Genomic DNA, 26537 nt, shown 5'->3' with positions numbered 1-26537 from the left:
ACAAATCACTACTGTAGCTAAATAGTATTAAAAAATGAAATGGTAAAGTATTTGCCATATTTTTATTTCTGTTAGTTTTATAAGCATTATTTATAGTTTATAGTTAGTTGTGTCAGGAGTCGCGGGTGAGGACGGGCAGGTATGCGGGCAGGAGGCAGGGAAGGACGAGGCAGGCAGGCAAAAGCCGGGGAAAACTGGGGATTTATTAAGGGGGAGACGGCTACGGGGAGAACAGGACATCGCGATGATACACAGCGTTAATGACGGACATCGGACAGGGCAAGACGTGGACTGATATAGAACAAAGACAGGGCAAAATAACAGGGCACAGCTGGGCATGACTGGGGAAGCGCACGTGGATAATCAGGGGGCGTGGCACACGCGAGGATCGGACGCGCCGGGCGTGACAAGTTGTAGTTTTCATTTTGTTTTGCCGTATTATTTCATTAACAGGAATGTTTTCTTATAGCTTTAGTTAACGATAAAAATCCTACTGGGAACACAGTCGGGGTAGGGAGGTGTATCACTGCCCCATCAGGACGTGTAGGCTGCCTTCATCTCTCCACAAGCAAGAGAGAAATATATGAAGGGTGGTGGGATGGAGCAGGGGGCAGAAATTACTCTCAGACAGCACAATAAAATGACACGGGAGATTAATGCGGTGTAACAACAGAGGGCTTGAGTTTTCGGAGAAATAATGCCAGCGATCCGACACACGCAAGTGCTGTTGTATCTCATTAAGTTATAGATCATTCCATCGGCGTGACATCAAAGGATAGCAACACTTTCATTAGTGGAGCTACAGGTAGCCATACCTCTGTGAATGTTGGGGGGGGGGGGTCGGTTATGTCATTCACTTCAAACAGGGGCCATATTGCCGGAAATGGAATAGTGAGAAATCTTTGGGGGGGGGGGGGGGCGCAGCAAGAATTGGTATGCAGGGGCTGAGACGTCACCCCCGGTCATCTTTGCCCTGACGGCCTGATTTGGGAATGGAGGAATGAGGCAAAACCGTAACTAGAAATGCGTGAGAAAATGGAACCAGCACAGTACGGATTCACAACGACAGGAGGGACCCAGTCTTCTGCCAGAGGAAGAGTGTGAAATCTTTCATGCTGGCATACGGTTTCCATTATTCAGAAATTACACACTCACACACTTAGTCTGGTGAATACAGAATGCACTGAATCATAAGTGTTTTGACAGATACACTTAATATGCTTTCTTTCCCCCTGCATTCTTCGTCTTGTCACCACCATCGCCGGCAGAGTCCTGCAGAAATCGCTCCTCTGGATGACAAAGCCAAGAGAGAAGGCTGCCCATCAGCCACACGTGCTGCTGAATGAAACGCACGCCAGTCCTGCCAGACGCGGAAAGAGACGACTCCGTCTTCGGGGATTTTCAGGATGAGACCAGGTGGAGCTACATAGTGATGGGGGGGGGGGGCATGTGACCAAGGACCCTCGGATTACAGAACGACATCAGTGTAGATCATTAAAGAATCTGGATTTTCTTTTTGTAGATCATTGGATGCTTGGTCCAGTTATAAACCCGATGCCGAGAAAGGAGTAAGTGGGTAATCGTGCCCTCCCCCAAATGAGTGCTTCACCCTTCAAATAAGAAGTTTCTTAACTGGCTTCCCTTAAGTGGGGGGGGGGGAGACAATCATCATATCCCTTTACTGCCAAGCAATCAATTCATGCCTTTCACAGTTCAACTGGGAACAGCAGGAGAATCCAGGTTACAGTACTTTAACAGTCTTAAGGGTGAATTCAATCGGGAAAATTGTTCTCAGCATCGACAGATGAAATAAGTGTTATCAATCCAGCACAGTCAAGAAGCGATGCAAACCTTTCATTTCACAGCCCACAATTTCCCCCGAACTCCACGTGGATGACCAAGGAGGTTGGATATTCTACCTTTAACTATGATTTAAACAAAACTCACTACCGAAACAAAATAATGCCAAATAAAATTGCGAAACTGAATAATATAAAGAAACCTTCAAAGTTTAATGTGATTCTTTTCTCCACAACATTTTTGACAATGATCACTTCAATCACCCATTTTATGAAATCATTAAAAAAGTGTGTAAACCTTCACACGGACAGAGATAAAAATGAAACAAATTTATAAGACTAATATTAAAAAACACCAATCACATGTTCTCCCAACGCAGATCAGAGCATACAAGTGTTGGTTTCACCAGTCCAGGTTAATTCATCTGCGTCCTGCGAACTCCAGTCAAGTGTGTTGGCGGACTTCTCTCTAAAGCTTCACATCTGGGCTCATCTGGGCTGGAGTTCCGGAAGACCCGGGCCGGCCATTTATGGGTCGGCCTCCTCCTCCTTCCACCTTCTATAAGGTCTAGAGCTCCTCGAAGAAAGCCACCCTGGATTTGGTGCTCTGAAGGGTCAGCTGCGAAAAAAGGTCAGGAGACAGAGCAACGTCAAATCGAGCCTTGAACAGTGGCCCGGCGGGAACGGTGCTAAAACCAGGTTCTTTAGCCCAGGTTACTGCAGCAGGATCTACCCAGAGTGAAAGTTCCCCAGTAGCTGAGATATCGATTCAGTGTCTGCATGAAACCGCGGAGCCAGCCAGCCGGAGCAAAAAGAGAGCTTTTCCCACTGCCACATGCAAATTACCAAGCGATCGTTTAAGACTCGACAGCAATGCAGGCAGGGCACAGGGAAGCCTACTGCAGAACTGAGGCTGAAGCAGTGGTTTTAAGGAAATTCAGCTTTAAGGGCAAAAACACCATAACCTTCTTCATAAAGACCCCCCTCTGGTAAGAATGTAATTTTCTGATAACTGTGAGCGGTCACACACGTTTCCCTCCCGTAAGTAACGTCTTCCCGCCGTCTCCGTGCCGGCAGCGGTAGTGTGGCAGAGCACAGCCAATCAGAGGCTCTCCGTGCGAGTGCCTGACCATCGTTGTGGAGTCAGGACATGCTCTTATTTTACATTTTTGTGCAGGTACACGCAATCCGTGGGCCTTCTTAAAGATCTTTAGAGGGTTATTTGCCATCTGGGTAACGGGGACGAAAGAGCCATCTGCTGCTAAGCACTTGAGGGGATGGGGGCGGCGGTGTGGCTGGGAGGGGGGGGTCATTTATCTTGGGGAAACAGTGGCCGGGAGTGGGCCGGGCTGCTCAAGCACCAGGGAATTCCCGCTCAGGCCATTAATCTTCCCGAGGGCCAAGTGGACAAACCGACAATCCAGGTAGCTTTGCTCACTAGGGGGGGGGGGGGGGGTGGGGGGTGGTAGGAGAGAGCAATGGCCCTGTCCATCATTCTCCACTCCAGCATGAAGTGAGACGTATTTACTCCAGAAGCATGAGCTCGATCCGAATCGACCCATTCAGCTCGTTAGTTAACTACACTAGTTAGATTCATTAGCGTGATGCCAAGAGGCACATTTCACATCAATGTGACTATTACCTAAGTTTATGATGGAATCTCTGCGATCGTCAGCATTACATAAAAACAAGCCGGTGATGATGCGGGATGGTTCCTTGTGTGATAGTCACCCAGCTTTCATTTCTGTTTGGTCTGAATAAATCAAGTCACGCTTATCTCAACTTAAAATATTTTAAGTCAGAAAGTATGGAAATATTCATCTGCTTGCGCCATGGATCCTGAATCTCTGGTGACAAATCTGAGAAAAATAATGAACATCTCCCCTACGCGCTCGTCTCCCCTGAAGATGACACTTTCACTTATTAAAAAAAACTATTTCTGGCCATTAATGCAATTTCTGTCTCCATCATTAAAGTGAATATCAGTGGGAACTTTCCACAAATGTGTGTTTAATGTGCGTTTAATGTGTTTTAATGTGTGTCGGTTTAATTATAAAGCCAACATTGGGTTTTCAGCTATTATTTAGGATATTAGCATTATATCAGCAAAGATAAGAGTACTATATTAAATCTGTTGCCAGCAAATCAATGCCGTCATCCTTTTCTGTCAATTTCCCTCCTTTCCCCAGCAACATTAGTGAGCTGAGTGTGCTTTAGGCACTGTGATAGCAGTCAAAGGTGCCGTGTCACTCATCACCGAGCCGACCGGTTTCTGACCTCGGCTTCAGAACCATGACACCTTCTGGGTCGGCACAGTGTTTATGGTCACAGTTGCAGCTTCCCAGCCACAAAATGCTTGTTAACAACAGTCATTAAAAAAAGGAAAGAGCACAGAGGATGTAGCCCTGGACAGAGGTTCTCGTGACGTTAAAGCCCATGCATCAGGAGAGTGTGTCTCCGGGGGGGGGGGGGGGTCCAGCTTTCAGACCAGAATTACCATCGGCTCCCTGAGCTGCTTTGAAGATCCAATTTAACCCGGATGTATCCCTACGGAAAGACCCTCCAAGGAATGAACCATGGTCCGTGAACAGTGGGAACACTAAGCACTGATGACATGCCTCCTACTCCCAAGACCAGGGACCAGCAACCCGAAAAAACTCGAAGGATTTGAGCAGAGACTCAGGAACATGCAGGTTCACAGATTAATCGACCAGCTGAATTAAAATACATCATAGCAAGTATGCGGAATGGCCAAAGTTGGTATTATATATTGATCATATGACAGATTATCAAATTTTATCAATAAACCAAAAAAATATGGCTACCAGAATTATTTTCCACCAAAGTTCATTACAAGTCATAAAGTCCGTTTTGTTTTATCTGGCCCTGAGCCTTAAGCCATGCAGGCTGCATACTCAGCAGGATGGTTTGTGAGCATACAATCACACCCCCACATGGGGACCCCCACAAACCAGCAGAGAAACTATTATAAAACCAGGTGACTGAGGAATCCTTCACACTCCATGAAAGTGGAAGTCGGTTTAGTTTTACGGGACACAAAAGGATCCACAGGCAACGGGAAACCATTCATGGGAGACATGGAAACACCTTCGTCTCATTTCAGGAGCATGACTAGTTTCCGCGGTGATATTGTCAAAGCTCCCAGAAAAAAATTATGCGTTTTGTACAGCCTACCCGATCCATTCCTTCCGGGTTCAGTTCATGTACGGTGTATATGTGTGCGTGTGTGTGTCAGTCGCACCACTGACGTCATGTCTGTGTTCCGTACTCTGGTACAGTTAGCAATCACACTAGACTTGACTAGACTAGACTTGGTTCAATACTGGAAATGTGCAATACTTTTGGTTTTTTGGTTCAATACTGGGAATGTGCAATTCCCTTGTATTCTCTTATTCCTATTTATTCTATTTATCCCTTTTGTATTTTATTTTTCTTTGCATCTATATATGTATATATATATAACATTTGCTCACGTTGTTATTTTTTTTGTAACTTCTGTCGGTGCTGTGCTCTTGGAATCCGAATTTCCCAGAGGAATCTACCCGAGGGATTAATAAAGTTTCTATCTATCTATCTATCTATCTATCTATCTATCTATCTATCTATCTATCTATCTATCTATCTATCTATCTATCTATCTATCTATCTATCTATCTATCTATCTATCTATCTATCTATCTATCTATCTATCTATCTATCTATCTATCTATCTAGACGCCATGCCTAAGTCTGACTAACTGTGCCCAGGCCTGTCTCTTTAAACGGACTGTGCCCAGGTACGGTACAGAGGGATCTCACTAGTCAGACGACCTGGCCTTTCGGGGTCAGACGTGCCCCGGTACGGTACAGAGGGATCTCACTAGTCAGACGACCTGGGCTTTCGGGGTCAGACGTGCCCAGGTACGGTACAGATCGATCTCACTAGTCAGACGACCTGGGCTTTCGGGGTCAGACGTGCCCCGGTACGGTACAGATCGATCATACTAGTCAGACGACCTGGGCTTTCGGGGTCAGACGTGCCCAGGTACGGTACAGATCGATCTCACTAGTCAGACGACCTGGGCTTTCGGGGTCAGACGTGCCCCGGTACGGTACAGAGGGATCTCACTAGTCAGACGACCTTGGCTTTCGGGGTCAGACGTGCCCAGGTACGGTACAGATCGATCTCACCAGTCAGACGACCTGGGCTTTCGGGGTCAGACGTGCCCCGGTACGGTACAGAGCGATCTCACTAGTCAGACGACCTGGGCTTTCGGGGTCAGACGTGCCCAGGTACGGTACAGATCGATCTCACCAGTCAGACGACCTGGGCTTTCGGGGTCAGACGTGCCTCGGTACGGTACAGATCGATCTCACCAGTCAGACGACCTGGGCTTTCGGGGTCAGACGTGCCCCGGTACGGTACAGATCGATCTCACCAGTCAGACGACCTGGGCTTTCGGGGTCAGACGTGCCCCGGTACGGTACAGAGGGATCTCACCAGTCAGACGACCTGGGCTTTCGGGGTCAGACGTGCCCCGGTACGGTACAGAGGGATCTCACCAGTCAGACGACCTGGGCTTTCGGGGTCAGACGTGCCCCGGTATGGTACAGAGGGATCTCACCAGTCAGACGACCTGGGCTTTCGGGGTCAGACGTGCCCCGGTACGGTACAGATTGATCTCACCAGTCAGACGACCTGGGCTTTCGGGGTCAGACGTGCCCCGGTACGGTACAGATCGATCTCACTAGCTAGACGACCTGGGCTTTCGGGGTCAGACGTGCCCAGGTACGGTACAGAGCGATCTCACCAGTCAGACGACCTGGGCTTTCGGGGTCAGACGTGCCCAGGTACGGTACAGAGCGATCTCACTAGTCAGACGACCTGGGCTTTCGGGGTCAGACGTGCCCCGGTACGGTACAGAGGGATCTCACTAGTCAGACGACCTGGGCTTTCGGGGTCAGACGTGCCCAGGTATGGTACAGATCGATCTCACTAGTCAGACGACCTGGGCTTTCGGGGTCAGACGTGCCCCGGTACGGTACAGATCGATCTCACTAGCTAGACGACCTGGGCTTTCGGGGTCAGATGTGCCCCGGTACGGTACAGAGGGATCTCACTAGTCAGACGACCTGGGCTTTCGGGGTAAGACGTGCCCCGGTACAGTACAGATCGATCTCACTAGTCAGACAACCTGGGCTTTCGGGGTCAGACGTGCCCCGGTACGGTAGGGATGGTCTAGCATGATTACACCTTAAGGCACCTTCTTGAAGCTGCTCTGCTTGCTGTTGCCCCGCTCCGTGTTCTCGTTGTGGAGGATGTCCAGCGGCGTCTCTCGCTCCTTTAGCTTCAGTGACTCTATTTCCGTCTTGAGCTCGTTGAGCTGCTCCTGGAGGTGCCGGCTCTTCTCCATGTACTCCACCCTGAGAATATGGGGTGGCATCAGAAAGGGGCAGGGACAGCCACAGTGGGCAGTCATGATGCCGCACCCCAATTTTAAATAAACTTAATACACTTAATACAACTTCTCAGACTTTTCGAGGATATGTAAATTTTACATATGATGGTTTAGCTGACTGACTGACATGAGGACCCACCAACAGTTATTCCACAGAAAATTATAACAGCGATACGTCAAGTTCAGCATTTTCATCAAAGGTTCAACAACAAAGTGGCCATAACCACTTGAAACAGTGACAGATTTAGCGGCCGGAACTGTAAGGTCTTACTATGCATAATACCATAGCACTAATCTCAGGAAAGACAAGGCTAAGGGGAATGGGGAACCCTAAATAGGATGCCAGTACATCACAGGGCAAAACACTGCATTCTCCCGTGGTAAGTGGAAGCTAGAATACCCAGGGCAAATTCCACACACAAACAGCAGGGGGCAGCATTCAAACATTCAACCCTGGAGGTGTGAGGGTCATTGTTTCCCACTAAGCCACCATTCTACCCGTACCCAGTAGACTACCATTTTCAAAGTCAGTTATAGTACTCGAAAAAACACTAAGATTGAGTTTGGATGAATATGGGCACTATTCTGAGAGAACACATGGTGGATAAGCTTCTTATCCTATCAGCATCATGTATTTCTGGACAAGGGCTCACTTTTCGTTTTCTCCGTCTTTCTAAGTCCTTCAGGAAATGTAAGCTATTGTTAACAGAAATGCATCACCTTGTCGCACAGGCAAGTTTGTTTTCATTCCATTCAGATGCATGTACAGACCGACAAGTTGTGTTTTTTTCTTTGCGAGAGCCGCTGCGGCGAGTGATTGTTCTACACCCATGTTTCAGAGTCGCAGAGAAGCGACCTGCAGCATGAGTGGCTCTGAGAATGGAGATGATCAAATGAGAAGCAGCAGCACTGCCAGAGAAACAGCTTTCATTCAGTGAGAGTGAATATCTGTACAAGCCTCTCGGTCTCTCTTTGGGTGTTAATGGCAGTATCAACACCCCCCTCCAAAGCCAAAAATAAACACTCCAGGTGGGGGGATAGATGGGGGGCTCCAAGCCAGAGATAAATGTACCAGCGTCTTCATCTAATACTCTTTAATAAATCAATAGCCAAACCTGGTACCAAGGTCCAAAAGTCTACTAAAGAAATTCATAGTTTTACTGTGGTAACTCCATACCGTACAAGTTTAATTAAACTGTATTTCTTTCAGTCTTCAGTCAACATCAGTCACACCCCCACACCTGATGACCCCCGGCTGCCCAGACACCCACTTCTCCTTCTCGATCTCCATGGACAGCCGCTTCATGTCAGTGTCCTTGAAATCAAAGGAGAGGTTCTCGGAGCTCATGCCCACCCCTGGGATGTCTGGTGGCAGGGAGCCGGAAGGCGGGTGGGCCGGCTGCGAGATGGAGAACAACTTCTCAGAAACGACCCCCAAAGGTCTGCAGACATTCCCCCATCTGACCTCAGAATGGCATCTCCATTCCCAGCACCTCGGCTTGCACGCCCCCTTAATTAAATCAGCTAAATGCACTTGGCCATTTGTAACTGGTATATATTTACTGTTCATAATTCATAATATTGACATTTTTATGGAAACCTCATAAATCCAGCTTTTCATATTTCTAGAGAATGTCACTTGATTTCAAATCTGTTACTTAAGTAGTTCATGCAAGATGGCGCTACAGTGCCAGTTTACTGAATCACTAGAGATCTGAGTCCTCAGATTTAAATAATAAATCAATTTCAAATAATGAAAGACTTCAAAGTGAATAAAAGCAGGCTCTCTGCAGACGGCCGTACCGTGTAGGCCGACCGGCTGGTGATCTCCAGAAGCTTCTTCTTGGCCCTCTGCTCAGACTCTCTTGCCTCCTGCAGGTCCTGCTTCAGTTGGTCGGCCTCCTTGGCCCTACAGCACGCAGACTGAGGGCGTCACATGACCCAGCCTTGCGGCACGATGCAGCTGGTGGTGATGTTCAGCTTATTAAGATTGTGCTGTGGTCCTACCCTACCATCCTACCTCCTTTCCGACTCCTCGGCCATCTTCAGCGCCAGCATCTCGGCCTCTAGCATCTTCTGCTCCAGGAGCCTCTTCTCCTCCTCGCTGCGGATGGCTGTTACCTTGATGCGCTGCATCTCCTGCTCGGCCTCGGCGGCCTTCTGGGCCAGCAGCTTGGCCTCCTCCTCGGCTATCTGGGCTTTCTCTGCCAGCAGGTCGGCCGTCTCCTCGGAGCGCAGCTGGGGAGTGGGGAGGGGGGCGTCAGACCAAATGCTGTAATGTACATATGGTGCGCGCACAGTAGCGTCCCCTGCTGGTGGGAGCTGCACACACGTGTCTGTAACACCCAGTAATGGAGCTCAGAATCCCATGGGACCAGGCCAGCACCGCAGACCCTTGCCACGGGTCAGAACGCCCGGCGGGTCTGTGACGTCTCACCAGGGCTTCGTTGGCCATCTGGGCCTCGCTCTGCATCTGCAGCAGCCTCCTCTCCAGCTCGTCCCGCTCTCGCTCGGCCTCCTTGCGGAGGTGCTTCTCCCTAGCCAGCCGCTGGCGCTCCATCTGAGGGGCGAGACGCGAGGGTGACGTAGGCGGAGTCAGGCAGCCAGGTCCCGCAGAGAAGCGCATTCACACATGCTGACGACGCCGCCGACTCCCCCCCCCCCCCCCCCCCTCGGCTACCCCGCTCACCCTCTTCCGGGCTTTCTCCTCACGGGCCTGAGTCTTCATCTGCTGTACTTCCAGGGAGTCCACACGGCGACGCCTCATAAACAGGTCGTGGTTCCCGATGCACAGCTGGAGGATCTGCCAGGACAGAAAGGGTGGGCGGGAGACCAAGCCCCCACACTGCTACAAACCCTGACCCACCCCTCAGGCACAAAAAGAGATTTTACTCAATGGACTCCCCCTCATCAGTTGCATAAAACCCGCAAAACAGCTCAAATTAAATTAATTACGTCAAGACAGAAGCATAAATAAAACTATTAATTTAAGAGGTTCAACCCAACTTCCCAAACATTCCATGAGGATTCCAAAAATTCTTTCAAAATACTTTCAGTTGAAAAACATTTTACAAAAAAAAGAAAACAAACTAAACCCACAACCATCCATCAGAATGTCGACACTATGCCAGACTCACTCACCAGCTTGTTTACCCTCAGCTTTGACGAGTTGAACTTGAAAACGTCCGTCTTCTTGTCCAGGGGCTTGATGGTGAACTGATGGGGGGGGCAAAGGAAGATGTCTTGGTAATTTTTTTACCGAGGAGACGGGTGGGGTCTATGGCGGCCGAGCAGGAAGTACTGTACCTCTTTATCACAGTAGGAAATATTGCGAATTTCGTTCCAGGGAAAAGAGATCTTGGGCGTCAGCTTGTTCTCCAGGTCAAATATGTGCAGCCCCAGGGCATCGACCCCAAGCAGCAGGTCAGTTCCCTTTTTGTTCTGTAGAGGCACGGGTAGTCCGTCGGGGGGGGGGGAGAGCATAGGGTAAATGCCAATCGAACACCTCAACTCATATCGGGGTGTGTAATGCAAGGAACAAGGCTATGAAAACCCACAGTGGGTGGGGTTACCGTACATGGACAATCACCGATTAGTTTAACTTGGCTGCCAATCATTTCTTTAGATTACTTTCCTGATTCTCATTGGTTTAAACAAAGCACAGAGCATGATAATCCCACCCACTGTGACCCCATACCAGTGCTGGGATGTGTTACATTCCCCCACTTCACATCACATTAACAAGTTATCTAAACATGTTTCACGTTTTTCGAGATTGCATGCAGTTGACAGTGACAGAGCAAATTCCTGACTCTCACTTCCAGGAGATTAAAATTAATGGCACTAACATAAATCAAACTTAATGCAGTGACAAAGTTGGACGGAGATTAATGGAAGAACAATGCATTAATGGGAAATGCCATTTGTGACACGGGGGGTCGTGGGACTTCAGCTTCTTACACTATTAGGACATTAACGAGAGACAGTGGCAGCGACAGTGAGGGCCGAGGGTCGTCTTACCTTTATGAAAAAATAGCTGATTCCATACATATCCAGGTCCTGAGCTATCTTCAGGTACTCCACCCCCGCCTCATCCCTGAATGAATAGCACGTTTTTAAAAAAAGAAACATTTAAGCCCTAAATCTATCCTACAGCAAATGAGGTTTTACCACTGGTTCCCATTATTCTGCGACGTTCATTCCATAAACATCACAAAAACAAATAAATGCCAAATTCCTATGTACGTACAAAACCTACTGTAGCAGACATTTGTCTGAAAGCAGTACGCTAAACGGGGCACAAATCCTGCTGTTTCAAAACCAGCTTTGTCGGTTCCTGCTGCTAATCCATGGATGTAATACAAACTCGCCAATTCAGGCAGAATTCCTTAGCCTCCAGTGTCTCTGTGCAAACAATTCATCCGGAAGACACCCCCGCGGAGCATTCCACCTCACCATTGCATCTTCAGTGAGCAACGTGCCGAGCGCCAAACATTGATTTAAACTTCACTATTTGTGATGGAGTGAGCAACTGAGAAACTGTCAATCGACAAGGTAAATCATCTTTTATCCATGTATTTTACGTACCCCCTCTCCCCCCTCCCCAAAAAAAAAAAAAACCCATCCTGTTCTGATCCTTAATGGCCATCACGCTAATCTCCAACAAAACTCAGCTTCTCAATTGTGCTTCGCCTTTAACACTGACATTCACCAGTCGGCGGCAAAAATAATGCTAAATTGACATGGCTACATGTTTACATGAAACCAGGCTCTGATGTGTGTCCACATTCATTAGGAGGCACCCAGAGTAGACATCAATGAGCTGAACTTTGCTCCTCGAGGTTCCAGGCCCAAACCAATGGTGGGGCTGTTAAGACCGTCCACAACGGATGTAAAATTTTAAGAAAAAAACATTCTGTAGGGTTTTCAGGTCATCCTTGATTAGTCTTACTGTACAGGAGGTGTTTGCTTATCACTCCCTGGGCATCTAATCTCCAGCCATTTCCACTTGTTCGTTTTGGCTTGTTAACACACACCAGTTCTTTGAGTATTAATTATACCTGAAAAGCTCCATTAAGCTTAATGGTGTGGCAGGGATTAGACCCAGGAGTGGATTACTGATGCCCAGTCACTTCCCGGGCTTTCTGAGAATCTCTTCGGGTATGGGGTGGGGGTGGGGTGTTGAAGGTGGTCACTGAACAGGCCCCCGCCTCGCCTGCCTTACCTGGTCTTCCCTCTGTGTTCAGCGTAACAAGCAGTTATTCTTTCTTCCCACATCTCTGGAGTCATCTGGTACAGATTTAATACCTGTGGGGCGGAGGGGGGGGGGGGTGATAAATAAAAGGGAGGGGAACTCAGGCACCATCTGGCTGGTATTAGCGTTAGCGCAGCCCAGGCAGCCTCTTGCATGAACGGCAGGATTCCCAATCCGGCTGGGGTGATCCCGACTGACCGTCGTGGGGCTCGGAGACTCACCCTTTTCGGCAGAAGTTGCTCCTGAGCGAGAAAGCCTGGCTTGTGAAGGCCGGGGTCATAGTCACCGTACTGCGCAAAAAAAAAAAAACCGCAGGACAGCAGCCGTTAGACTCACCTTGGCTGCGGTTTCTCAGAGATCTTTACACAGTAATGCGTGTAAATTTGCCTAAACGTTAATTACAATTCACGCGGGTTACACTGATCACTGACACTCATCCCTCGATCTCCGGTAAGCATGTGCGCAGTGCGACAAGGGAATCGACAAGGAGCCTATCGGCGGACAGAGGGCACACTGCAGTGGCCTTATAGTTTATAATAGACTGCATTTCCCCTCATTGTAAAACGTCTGCTGATAATATGGGTAAACTGGCAGGTGGGGGCTACGTGGCACCATCGGCACGTTCGCTGCGTCTCACACCCAGCCGGGAGGGAACAGCTGTCGTCTGAGGCTCCCCGTAAACCCCTTCCCACCAAAGACAAAAAAAGAACCCAACGCACACACATCCTTTCACCTCTCACATCCCTCCATCATTCCCCTTTTCTCCTTAGTGCCTCTCCATCATGCCACCTCTCCATCGACCGTTCGCAGGCTCCGACTTCATTCGTTACTTAGGAACGGAATACAGGGTCTCTCTGTAGCCTCCGACCAAACAATCCAACCAGCAGAGGGATTACTGGAAAAGGCCGACCGTCTGATTCTGCAGTTTCTTTAGGTATGGAAATTGATATAAACAAAACCGCAAAACTCCCAAGAACTGACTTCACGTGTTTTTATTTTTTTTTGCCCTTCCTGCGGAATCGATCGCGAACTAAGAGTCAAACAATTTACAGGGCATTCCAAAGAACCCCCCCCCCACCCGACGCCCCAAAGCGTTTCAGAACTGGTGCGAACTGGGAGTCGCACGGTCGATCGACTCTTTGAAACAATCAGCCAATCGAAGGAGACCTGGCTGCCAACCAACAGCAGCAGCCTTCAGCTGGGGGAAATTTTTAAGGCTCCCGCAGAGTCCCTGGCTTTTAAGCCGCGACCCCAACTACCTGACATATTGCTAAAGAAGAAATCAATTGGCATTGTGGGACAGTCGGGTTTGGCTCATGGGGTACAAGCCCACGTGCCTTTGCTTGAACAGCATAGGAAGCCAGCAGGACAGATGCTTCAGGGGGGCAGTAGATGTCTTCATCCAAGATCATCTTCATCACCTGAAATACAAAACGGGGGCTGGGTATCAGTGAAGGGATTGACTCTTTCCTCCTCAAACCAGACTTCAGACCTATTACTCTCCATCTGTCATCCATACAAAAGATGTGCCGTTAGAGTATAAAACTTTACCAAAATGACAGGAACAGAAAGCGAGGACAGAGGCACACAGGCTGACATGAGCTCAAAAAAGCCCCCAGAGGTCCTCCATAACTCAGCTAGCTGATGCTTCAGTATCCAGGGCAGACAAACAAAGCAGGTTCTGATTGATGGAGTCTCACGGGCCGCATGACGCCGACCCTCCACAGCTGCCTGCAACCATTTAACAGGGCAGGACTGAACATAACAGCTCGCCAGAACCAGTCGGTAACAGGGAGGCCGAGCGCCGGGCTGCACGCTAACACACGTACAGGAGACACACACAGCTCCACGGTCTTTGCAGTCAAGCGTCGCTCCCTTGTTATATGGCGAGATATCTTGTCAATCACACCTCCCCAACATGCCCCCCCCCCCATCTCAGTACCAGCTGTCACCATGGCGACACTGCAACACACAACTGCAGAAAGCGGGATCACTGGCCGAAAATAGAGGGGCACCTAACATACAGACTTTTATTTATTTAATCGATGCTTTTGTACAAAGCGGCAATTCAGTGCGAGTCGGTGCATCCTCGTTCAAGAAATACCACACAAACTGTTTGCAGTAGCCTGCAGGTTCTCGAACCAAGACAGAAGCACAACAGCAAAAAAAGCAACCTGACATGATTATCCTTTTACGTCCTTTAAGTCTTTCACACTCAGAAACCGCTTCCCTGTAGAAGTCCTGCCTCCTCAGTTCCTCCTTACAAAGCATTTAAATATTCCGTGCTGAAACAGCAGTGCTTGTGAGCTGTGCAACATCACGTTCCCGCATTCAGCTATAGCCTTGGGATTTCCGTCGCCTTTGAAAGTTAGGACTCCCTCAGCTGCTTAATGGGATGTAATTCCAGGGAGGAGAACATTCTGTGCTTGGAAAATATTCATATTCATTTCCTTGTCAAAGGAGAAAAAAAAAAAAGCTTCTATAGATGCTATGATTCGCTAATTACGGTAAAAAAAAGTCTGAATTATGAATTACGGAGGAATCTATATTTGATGAGGAGCTCCCTTAAAATGCCAGTCATCTGTTAATATATAAAAGACAAAAGACATTCGCAAACAACTCCTTATGCAACCAGATCCAATACAAGTTTGACAGTCTGGGCCTCTGGGCAGAGTGAGCTTAATTAACAAGGCTACCCTCCATTAGCCCAGGTGCCCTGCATAGCATATTATTAATTAGCTTTTTTTAGCATTCGTTTTTTGCTCAGCTACAGGTAAAAACTACAAATTTATACATAAAAAGCTTAAACGGCAGCTGAAATACAGTGATGGTTTTAATGGTGACCGTGACTCGTAAGACTATAACTCACAATTTAGCTCTTGCGTCTTCTGGAGCGAAGATTAATCAAAGAACAAACGGCAGTAGATAAGTTTGCCACGGCTCATATTTTATTAACGGCAGGCTGAATGGGCCTGATATATTGTGTAGAAATCGAAGTTAATGGGCTCCGTTTGTGCCTTTTGGCGCCGCATTAAAGAACAACACAGGGGTGTCCTTCATGCTCTCGCAGAATCGCAATGCAAATCCGCAGGACACTTGCATTATGACACGCGGAAATGCGACCAGAAAGACAGGCGCAGAGGTTAGACTAAGTTGCTTGCTTTGCAGCCACTGCAACATCTGTGGTTATGATGGGGGGGGGTAGGGGGGGGCAGAGAAGTCCTGCTAGCCTGTGGGGAAGGGAGGACCAGAGAGGTTGTTAGCCTGTGACTAAGTCAAACTGAAAACAAGTGAATAAATGATACCAATAGACCAATGACATATATTAATACTGCACATGCTTTGGGGGGGGGGGGGGGGGGGGGGGGGAGAATCAGCACTGTGGCCATTCCAGAGATATTAAGTTAACAATCGGACATGAACAGACATATCACACATGCGTGAACGGGCCTAACGATCCATCACTCCAGTATGGAGGATCTCATGCTCCTGATGCAACAGCTTGGTGGACAGAGAAGCTCCAACAGTGCTGCAGGTAATCCCACTCGGTGTGCAATTCTCCATTACTGCTTATCCAGCGTCCATCCCTGAGCGAGGCCCTTAACCCCCAGCTCCAGGGGTTCTGCATGTTAGCTGACCCTTTGCTGTGACCCCCAAACAATGGAGAGCAAGATGGGGTCGGCATAGAGCAACAATCCGACGTACTTGTACTTGTGCAAATGTTAAATAAAGCATGTTTTGTTAAAAGGTAGGAAAACGCTCAAACGAAGAGGAAAAATTAATCTACCCAACGCAAAGGTCTACGAGGGAGGGCCAAGCGTGGGAACAAAGATCAAACCCAAAATCTAAAATGATGTGAAACTACCAGACCTGCCCACTGAGTGAAAGGTCAACCTTAGCTTCCCAGGGTCTCTTATTTATTAGGTAGAGGTTCATCAAGTCTTCAACTTCTACTAAGAATTATTAGAAGAACCACATTATTGACACAGTTCCCCAGATTAACTTTGCTGTTATTTTCAAGCCATTCCAAGCTTTTAACTCCATTATTTTCCAGGACAACAGCTCGATATATTCTCAAGCAAGTGGCAAAAAGGCTGTAATGCGACAGATATTATCCACCCCCCACCAAAAAGCTAGTTCTCCAGTAGCAGGCACAGTGTGACCCAATCAGAACACTAAGCCAATGACCTGCAGAAAGACTTTCCACCACAAAACGATTAGCGCTGTCGCATGGGAATTAGCAAAAATGCACCCATTTGGATTCTGTTTGCAAACATACTTTTTGAGACCTTGGGGTCTAGATTTTATGCAGAGCAGAAAAGCAGCACGTAAGAGGCTGGAGGCAGAGTACATGCCAGTCATTTAATAACACTGCGAGGAGTCATTTTTAAAGTTTAATCAGTTCTCTAGGTCCCTTAATGCATCCATACTCACAAACCTAGTAATGATATATTTATGAGCAATTTTGTTTTTTAATGCAGAGCTTGTGCCAGAGGAATTCTCCCAAGTCACAGTACATCAGTGTCGTGAACCAGGGTATGCTATCGGGCTCATAGTGTGCTAGCAAGAGGAATTGTAGGAAAGCTGAACATTGGCGACCTTTCTCGTATTCTTCATCTTCTTCTCCAGCCATATTCCATTTTTCAAAAAATAACATTGATCAGGACAAAATAAGACATCATACAACTCTCAGCAGATCTGGATAATGCCCATCATTAACTGATCTTTCATTTTACTGCCACCAGAACATGGCTGATAAATAGTATGTTCCACAAGGGAAAATCTGCTGACAAAAATCCGGTCTGAACAAGCCACAGTCCACAGGTAAGCAAGGACCCGCACCAGCGCTGCCGCGAGTGTGAACCGGATTTTCATGGTTCTTTCGTTGACCACCATGGACGCCATCGCAGGACCCGGTCCCGCGAGCACAACTCGCGACTGATAGCTTACAGAACAAGAAGAAACTCTCTAACAGCGTGGTAGAGTATTGACAGCTGGGATGAAAAAACACATGGAGATCAACAGGCAAACCTGCGGCAGATAAGACCACAGTGAAATATGTAACGAATACGGATTTTCCCCCTCCCTATATCATTAACTACTTATTTAAAAAAAAAACGCACAACAGCGGTTTGTGGGCCACCACTTAAAGAATCGCATTACCATAAACTGCACACCACAGCCTTTTCATAAAGCCCAGAGGCAATGAAGACAGCATCTATAGACTGTTACACCAGCATCAAACCATTTGCGATTGTTGCTTCCTGTAAATGGGGCACATTTCTGATCAACCGGAAAAGCGAACAAACCCTTAACCGCTGAACGACAGCTGCGGGACTGGAAACTGAACTTGTTTGGTGTTGACCCGGCTTTCAGATTTAGGTCACATCCACGCTTGACCGCTCCAGGTTTGCTCTTCAGTGTTGGAGAGTTAGAAGCACTGAAACTGCTTGGATGATGCCCATGTCAGGCTCACCTGTAGGAAGAAGAGGTGCTGGGTGATGTCCTGGACCAGCTCCTCCTCCGCATTCTCTGGGAAGAACTTGGCCAGGAAGTTCAGGGTGACTCCCTCCTCCTGGGGAATGTCATGGTCCAGGACCTGCAGAGACACCACACACCTCAGGCTCCCGGCATTCCTCGGCGACGTCAATGGTCTTATTTAAATATAGAACGTTTTCGCTTGGCTTATGGGGAATGCGTCTACTGTGTATCGAACCAGACAGGTTATCATAAATTTGAGATTCACTGTGGCAGAGTCAGAGCGTTACAAAAGCTAGCGGTCTCAAATTGGTCAGGGTACTGGGTATCCCCTGTGGGTCGGTACAACTCTGAACACTACACTTTCCACCAAAGCAGTAACTCCCTGAACATCTCAACCGCAGAATCACTGGCATAAATGTATAATGCACTCCAAGCACAAGAGAGAAGACCGAGATGATCTATGACCAAAAATATGAGCCTGACACTTTGCAGGCACCCCCGACGGTTCCCTTGCTTAGGTAGAGAGCTTTCGGCTCTTGTCATCGGTGACTCACCCTCTTATCCATCTTAAGCCAGGCTACAGTGTCCTTCATGTTGTACTGAAGCCCAAAAAACCAAGTCTCTCGTAGGCCCAGCGTCCGGCACACCAAGTCGAAGAGGTCCCGGCCCTTCCACTTAGCCTGAAATGGGGAACGAACACATGAAAACGCATCTTCCCAACAAAGTCTGTAGAGACTCTTGTCACATTCCTTCTATTCATAGCAAAACAAAATGAGTCATTTTCAGAATACCAGCCACAATAAGTATGCCAGCCACTTGGGTATGGAAGAGATCACCACGTTAGCATTTTCATGGGACAGGGTGGACACAGGACATGTTCGAGTGTCAATACATTTCTAGCACCCTGTAGCAAGACATGTACACAAACCCTGAAGCCTCAAAAATGTATTTTCCAAAACCATCAATTAAACCGTACAACAGAGACACCCCCATGAAGACTGTGCCAAACGGCTACACCATTAAATTAATAGGTGACGGCTAATTCCAGACACTGACATACAGGCACAGTATAAATGACTCCCAACGACTTTTTCGTACAGCTTCCGCAGTGACAGTGGGTATACGGAGGGCGATGTAAATTATCCTTTAATGCTCTAAGGATTCTTCACGCACCAGCAAACCTGGCGATACCTCCTCTATGCAAAGCTTCAGAGGCGCGGTCCAGACAAACGTCAGTGTCGACGCAAGCAGACAGCACCCCCAAGAACTATCTGCAGGAGCAAAACCATTAATGACGAACACAGATGGACACTTCTGGCCCCACGTGAATCAGAGCTTCGTGAGACATTACACTGTCAGGAAAGAGGACCTGAAAACATGAAAACAAATGCACAAACTGCAAGCTTTCGGGCTCTAACAGAGAGGACGGCCATCCAGATTAAAGTGCTCGGCTTAAATTTTCAACAAACCCCCGAGTCTTAAAGTTACATGCATAAGCTCAGTCTGACGGAGAGAAGACGCCGTAAATAAAGTCAGTTTGGCACCAGCTTGTCGATGATTAGATTACATCCGGAGGCAATATGGCATATGGAGTGAAACATTACCAGCAGATACGGTGACAGAGCGTCCCCCTGAGGACAGGTGACATTTCGTCTTCTTTGGATACAGTCCATTGAACACATCTGTCAGAGAGTTTAACTAGAAACACAGTCAGTAGCTTAGAGCGGCTGACTAGAAGCAAGTTAAGTCCTACGCATATCGTCCCCCACCCCCAAACACAACAGGACTGGGGCTTATGGCTGCTGGCAGACAGAATGATACCACCCCAGGCCCCAAGGATACATAGGGGGTCATCAGGAATAGGTTTGTTTATATGCTGACAAGATTTTAACCAATAATAGTAGATATTGCTCAGTGGTGCAGCATCATTTAAAGAAACGCACGCAGAGTATCGTCAGCTCAGTCCACAGCGAAGAGCAATTTTGTTTGAATTTATATTCAAGTATTACATTTTACACATCTGTACCTAACAGTATACTCTTCATTTTAGTTTGTTTTTGGGCAAATGAAAGAGACATCCTATCACTCCAGTCTGAAATATCAGTAATAATGAACTTCTTTTACTCATGTGATTTACAGCGATGAAACACTGTGCGTTATGTGCATTTGCACTGTTATGAGAAGAAATGACCGCGCATCTGAAGATTTATACAACTCAAACATGCTTCTTTCGTCGTTTAAAGGTTAAAATGCACAGTAATTTCTTGTCATAACCGCGCGAAGACACATAAGATAAATATGTATTTCTGCTGCTACAAGAAACTGTTGCATGTCTTGCTTTACATGGTGAATGTATATTTCTATATCTATATCTAATAAATATCTATATAAAAACAAGCATTTTACAGTAGCATAAGCACCTAAATACTTTGTATAAAATCCACTTCCCCAGATGAGAGGAAGTAACTGGTGAAGAGAGGCCTCTCTGAAGAGGTATGAACCTGAACAGGTGACATGTCACATGACAAACAGGAAGCCATCAGCAAAACAAAGACACCTCGGGAGACCTGGGGGAGACTGCGCAATACAGCAAGAAACATCACAGACACGAGACAACAACCAACCGAACTGAAGCAGAGCGAGTCAGAGAGGCACACCCCCTACAGGGAGAGACCCGAGCCTCTGGGCTCTGCCACAGCGACCAGGCGTCCTTTCCCATCCCTTTTTTCAGTTTTCATTCTTTCCTCCCAATCATTTTATTTCCGTTTCATTTCCGTTCCTTATTACAATAAAGTTTTATCTTAACAGTTGCGGCAACTTTAATAGAAATACTTTTTTTCCTGTTTCCATTTAGATGAGGCTGATATACAGTATAATTATAAATTTGATTTCTCTGTGCCTCACAGAATATAACTATTAAATCTAAGAAGTGTGTATCAAGCTATACGGCTGTTTTACCGTTGTCTAGAAAGCACAGGTCTTGGAAAATGGACCTCTGTCTAAAAGTGCACTATGATGTAAAAGCCCCCTCCCCAAAATCCCCAAAATCACAACATTTTACTGTCATTTAGTGCTGCTATTCAAAGGCGATATTTTTTACAAAAACAATTAGTTACTAGATGGCAATTTCATTAAGATTAATCATTTAAATTTCAAATGCATTTATTTTCATTTGTCATTTTAAAATACATCAAAGGAAAACAATGCAATTCAAGGCTACAAAGGGATACAAAAGAGTGTGAGAGAGAACAATTCCAATCTCTTACAAACCTTTTTTCAATACTGTTTACATAAACTGCTCAGAGAATTTGATTAAGCATCCTACCCAAACCAGATAATTTAATAGACTGTTCTTCACAGTGAGAAATCTGCACCAAATAAATCCTATTTTCCAAACTAACAAATTAGTAATGTTTGTGTTTTGCTCCTGCTGTGTGGGTCACAGCCAGTAGCTGAGAGTATTAGATGATTCCCAGTCAGAATTTCACCCATCTCATCAGTCTACATTTCATAGCATGAAGAATTCATGGGACACTGAGGATTAGACAAAGAGGAAAATAAATAAAATAAGCTTTGGTAGCCATTAATTCACTGGGGTGATATTTGCTGTCAAAATATAACATCGCCACAGCATTGTTGACAGTAAGATCAGAAAAAATACTTTCGAAATACACACACACAAAAATAATCTGCCTAGGCTTTCAACAACCATGATAAAACCGTGACTGGTGACTTGTGCAATACATTTAAATTTAATATTAAAGAAGTAATCCAATGAATGAAACAAACTTCACGTCAAATTTTTAAAACGTCAAAAACACTTGGTATACGTTTCTTTAAGAAAGCATCAGGTTTTGACATTTAACTTTATAAACTATACAGTCGCAGAATTAATGTGCCATTTTTGTAATATATATTACAATATATATTTACTCCGTCACGGTTCAAATAAATCGAGCTACATATTCTTCTGAAGAGAAGGGATAAGCGACCACTCCTGGATACTTGCTGCCACCTAGTGGCTATACTGTTAAAAGGATCAGGGTATGGACAAATGTATTGGGACGCACCTCTCAATCACTGAATTCAGGTGTTTCATTCAGACCCATTGCCACAGGTGTAAAAAAATCACGCACCTACGCCTGCATTCAGGTTTACAAACCTTTGCGAAGGAATGGGTTATTCTGAAGAGCTCAATGAATTCAAGTGTGGTACTTGATGTATGAGTCTGGGTTTGCTGGTTGCCAGGAGAACGTTACCTGCCTGACTGCATTGTGCCAACTGTAAAATTTGGTGGAGGAGGGATTATGCTGTGGGATTGTTTTTCACGGGTTGGGCTTGGCCCCTTAATTCCAGTGAAGGGAACTCTTTAATACCAAGACATATTGGACAATTCTATGCTTCCAACTTTGTGGGGACAGTTTGAGGAAGGCCCCTTTCTGTGCCAGCATGACTGTGCCCCAGTGTACAATGCAAGGTCCCTAAAGATATGGTTGGGTGAGTTTGGTGTGGAAGAACTTTGGCCCACACAGAGCCCTGACATCAACCCCATCGAACACCTCTGGGATGAACTAGAATGGAGAATGAAAGCCAGAGCTTCCAACATCAGTGCCTGACCTCACAAATGCTCTTCGGGATGAATGGGCAAAAAAAGCAACAGGCACATTCCAGAATCTTGTGGAAAGCCTTCCCAGGAGAGCGGCAGCTGTTATAGCTGCAAAGGATTGACCAGCTCCATATTAATGCCTATAGCTGTAGAATTGGATGCCATAAAAGTTCCTGTAGGTGTAATGGCCAGGTGTCCCAATACCTTTGCTCATATAGTGCATGTCAGGGCTCTCCAACCCCAGTCCTGCACAGCTCAACTCTTTCCCTATCCTACCACACCCGATTCAACTGAAGAAATGGGTGGTAATGAGCAGATAAGTGGAAATCACACACACACACACTTCAAGTATATATTCACAAAACAAATGATGATAAAAAAAACTCTGAACTTCACTCCTTTGAATCAAAGGAGAAAATGACTGGATTAGCCATTTTCACTGGTTACGTGGATAATCTGCTTTAGACTGAAAGAGAAGCAGCCGGTCCATAGAAACAGAGAAGGAAATACATCCTCTGCTTTTTAGATTAAATTAGAAAACTTGTGATTCAGGAAATAACTCATTACTAAACTTTTTTGGTCATTTAAAACACATTTTCTCTCTTCACTAGAACAATTCACTTTCCTCACATTGTTAAACTTTTTATCTTCTTACCTCCTAAGATTTTTAGCCACCAGTCACCAGTGGATTAAACCAATCAATGATTACCAGCTGTGGGTTTAAAAAACCTCATTCAACACAATCTGGAAACAGAGCCGTCAACAAAACATCCTTCCACTTCCCAAAAAGGATATTCTGTATATAGAAAAGTTATGGACCTGAAAAGGAGGGAAAAAATGAAAAGGTAGGTGCCACGACCTAAAAGAAAGATATAACCTTTTTTTACACACCAGATAAACAGACCAACATGTTCAGAGCATCTGAATATCATCCACGTATGAAACACGGGGACAGCCGAGACAAAACAACAGAACAGAAACTTTCCCTGTAATGTCACGCCGTGATTTTTTTCAGCTTTTGGCCGGAAGAGATGTGTGAATCTCGCTCCACACATTAGCACAGCAAGGTGGTGTATAAAGAGCCCATTCTGTTCTGAAATGGCCAGAGAGGTTCAAAAGAGGGACAGAGGATTCAGGCACACAGAACTGTGGAACATTTCTTACCATCTGTTTTCTGTTCAAAAAAAATTCCTTGTCGCAAGTCACTCCTTTCCTGTTATCCCGGGAACAGATGGAAAAAAATGGCTTTTTGGTCTCGGGCCCTGATGGATTCTTGCCATTGTGGCTTAATCAAAAAAAAAATGCAGATTCAAACATACGAACTGGGCTGGTGACATAAAGGACTTGACTGTTTGTCCAACAAGAACCAATCCAGCTGAAAAGTTGTGGCCTGCGGGTCCAATGCCACATAGACCAACAAGTTTTATGTTAGGAGTCAACATGAGGGAACGATGCACTTAACCTTATCAGAGTTCCCTTCAAATACGTCTGGGGAAACGAGACCAACATATAAACAGTTCCCCTTTGTGGTTTTGCCTTTCAACCTTTATGACTTAGCAGTCAAGAATTCCTCCGTTCGTAAGTCAGGAAAAAAACAACAGTGACAGGTTTGGCCCGAAGGGGATCAGACTCTCAGCAGAAATATCAAGACTCACGTAAGCTCCTGTCAAGAGGATCGACCCATGACCCGAAGCTCGCTTTCCTGGGAACTTGGGGCTAACTTCCGCCTTGACAGCAGGGCACGACATCACCCTGGGTAATGTCAATGTTGATTCGTATTGGCTCAGTGAGCTCTGCTGCGCAACTATATCTGTCAAAGCCAAAAGACCTGGGCTACACAATCTTCACACAAGTTCAACATGTCAACACAGCCTGACAACTCTCATTACCAATGACCTACGGTAAAGACACAGAATTTTGGATATGACCCCCAACGGCACCTATAATGACTATTAGATTGCTACAAGTCGCAATGCTACAGACAGCTACATAACACCTTACAATTTAAATGAACCACTTTTGATTTTGTCGGTCTTCAAATATCACTTTATCTATAAAGATGTCTCAAAAAGCTGCCTGTTTACCTCAGTGATGATAAATTAACATGCCATTTAATTCCAGGACATGAATATACGTTACTGCCGTTATTACTGACATTCCGGTATTCAGAGGCCACGGATGATTCGTGTCCATTTAAAGACACGCTATTGGCCTAGAGAAGGACGCTGACACTGAAAGCAGTAGTTACCATACCCATGCGCCTTTTAAGGAGGTCTACACCCACCCAACGAATCTCCTTCCATGTTATTCTCCTGTTTCCCCACTTTAGTCTCTGGACTGATCCTTGCTATCAAAACCCCCCGCCTTCTAATTACCAAGTGAGGAAAACAATGTTGTATGTTATGTTGCACTTACTAAAAAAAGAAGTAGGTTACTTTGAACACCAAGCATTGAGCAAAGACCCGCCGAGGTGGTCATATTCACCATGTAACTCTGAGAACCCATGCAAGAGGCTTTAATAATTTAGCTAACTAGAAGAGGGTCACGTTTTCAATAGCGAAGATCTGGTGGAAATAAAGAGAAAGTAAAGTTTTAAAACTATATGTATGTCATTTGGATAAATTTTTGTTTGGGGGGGGGGGTCATTTCTTTCATTATTCTTCGATCAGACATCCACAAAGGCCAAATGTAAATAACATACGGAAATGTCCTATCGATATTTCAGTTGGAAAACAATATATCTGCACACTAGTTTAATACACAAAATAAGACATATACAAACACGAACAGTATACATCAAACTGACATTACGGCTTAAAAATAAGGAGACTTGAGAAGGAACCCAAAAATACAATTATAAACACTGAAATCGGCACTGTGTGAAAACTTACCTCACAACTAAATTTCAACTCGGCATCCATTGTTGCTATTGTGACATTAAAGGTCTTTGCCGTTTTTTTCCATAAGGTGTTTAGGCCCATCCTTGATGCTAGCGCACTTGCCATGATGGAGAGGAGATAATGCTCAGTCTTTTCTGGAATAATAATAATAATAATAATAATTATGCATTACGTCAGTTTAATATCTGTAAATCACCCACAGTGATGTATCACAGCCCCGAACTTACTGATTAATTATCATACATATAATATATAATATATAATACATACATGATATAAAATACTCTGTTGTGTGTACGATTAAAAAGGGCAAAACACAAAGTCCACTAAACCCCTTAATAAATATCGACTACTCCACCTGATCCAGGTGTTATCCATTTGTATTCTGAAACGACTCTTAATAGTTAAATAATCCACAAAAAAAGCGATCAGTATGTTACTTTAAGCCATCCGAATGGAGGTGTGTGTCCCGTTCACCTACATTCCGCAAAAAGACCACAGCTAGGCACGTACCTGTACATGAGAGCGGAGGGTCGGTCCCCCTCACTCAGTCGCCACCCTCAGCCTCATTTGAGGGATAAGTTACTTTCATGCTGGACTTGACACACGCTTAAGATGTCCTCTTTCGGTGCACCGCCACCCCAGTTCACACATTCATCGCTTCACATAGAAAGATAACTACATCCAGTTAGCGATCGCGCATACTTCTTCGGTAAACGCATCCAGAACTGGTTCAGCAGCTAAATGCGTACTCTACGTATTTTAAACATTACTATTTAAGGATTCAGTAAACGCGATGCACTTCGGGAAAAAAAGTCAGGTGTTCGGGGGGAAAATATATGTAACTTATTAGATTCGCTCAAAAAGTTGCGCATATACAGACCTCAGACAAAGCAACATCGGCAGCAAATTAGCGCAAACTTTGCAGTGGGCGGCCGCTTCTGTAAGGGACCAATCGCTGGGACGAGACCAGTCCTGCGCTGAGTTGGTCAACATTAACAAACTCGAATTACACCGCATCGCCCGGAAACGGCGTTC

General features: G+C 46.0%; 1 protein-coding gene and 1 long non-coding RNA gene across 21 annotated transcripts; one reads left to right on the top strand and one right to left on the bottom strand.

Moving 5' to 3' along the window:
• Positions 1 to 1993: 1993 nt before the first annotated feature.
• nf2a (NF2, moesin-ezrin-radixin like (MERLIN) tumor suppressor a) lies at positions 1994 to 26376 on the bottom strand. Of its 20 annotated transcripts, XM_048984544.1 has the most exons (23): positions 26013 to 26376; positions 25491 to 25633; positions 18548 to 18673; positions 17989 to 18111; positions 13850 to 13933; positions 12734 to 12802; positions 12483 to 12565; positions 11279 to 11354; positions 10565 to 10699; positions 10400 to 10474; positions 9948 to 10061; positions 9696 to 9818; positions 9279 to 9496; positions 9062 to 9167; positions 8500 to 8657; positions 6995 to 7223; positions 6871 to 6932; positions 6623 to 6746; positions 6189 to 6312; positions 6003 to 6126; positions 5817 to 5940; positions 5693 to 5754; positions 1994 to 5630 (listed from the first exon to the last, which is right to left on the bottom strand). In XM_048984544.1, the coding sequence occupies exons 2-16, from the start codon at positions 25602 to 25604 to the stop codon at positions 7055 to 7057; spliced, it is 1773 nt and encodes a 590-aa protein (XP_048840501.1). In that variant the 5' UTR covers positions 25605 to 25633; positions 26013 to 26376; the 3' UTR covers positions 1994 to 5630; positions 5693 to 5754; positions 5817 to 5940; positions 6003 to 6126; positions 6189 to 6312; positions 6623 to 6746; positions 6871 to 6932; positions 6995 to 7054. The 20 variants fall into 20 exon arrangements, with proteins under 20 accessions (XP_048840501.1, XP_048840510.1, XP_048840587.1 ...); XM_048984553.1 differs by lacking the exons at positions 5817 to 5940; positions 6189 to 6312 and having other exon boundaries at positions 1994 to 5754; positions 6003 to 6064; positions 6685 to 6746; XM_048984630.1 differs by lacking the exons at positions 5693 to 5754; positions 5817 to 5940; positions 6189 to 6312 and having other exon boundaries at positions 1994 to 5692; positions 6003 to 6064; positions 6685 to 6746.
• On the top strand, positions 5608 to 5907 carry LOC125713512 (uncharacterized). The gene is made up of 3 exons (XR_007383609.1): positions 5608 to 5658; positions 5721 to 5782; positions 5845 to 5907. It is a non-coding gene; the product is annotated as an uncharacterized LOC125713512 (long non-coding RNA).
• Positions 26377 to 26537: the final 161 nt, after the last annotated feature.

Source organism: Brienomyrus brachyistius, chromosome 2 (assembly GCF_023856365.1).
Source record: "Brienomyrus brachyistius isolate T26 chromosome 2, BBRACH_0.4, whole genome shotgun sequence".
NCBI classification, from domain to species: Eukaryota; Metazoa; Chordata; class Actinopteri; order Osteoglossiformes; family Mormyridae; genus Brienomyrus; species Brienomyrus brachyistius.
This window is presented reverse-complemented; position numbering and strand designations above follow the sequence as displayed.

Excerpts from the sequence above, each read along its gene's own strand:
- nf2a (XM_048984609.1), bottom strand. The coding sequence starts at position 25,604 with ATGGCAAGTGCGCTAGCATCAAGGATGGGCCTAAACACCTTATGGAAA. Across the intron at positions 12,566-12,733 it reads AGCAACTTCTGCCGAAAAGG|GTATTAAATCTGTACCAGAT; the intron begins GTGAGTCTCCGA and ends TCCGCCCCACAG. Across the intron at positions 7,224-8,499 it reads GGGCAGCCGGGGGTCATCAG|GGTGGAGTACATGGAGAAGA; the intron begins GTGTGGGGGTGT and ends CCATATTCTCAG.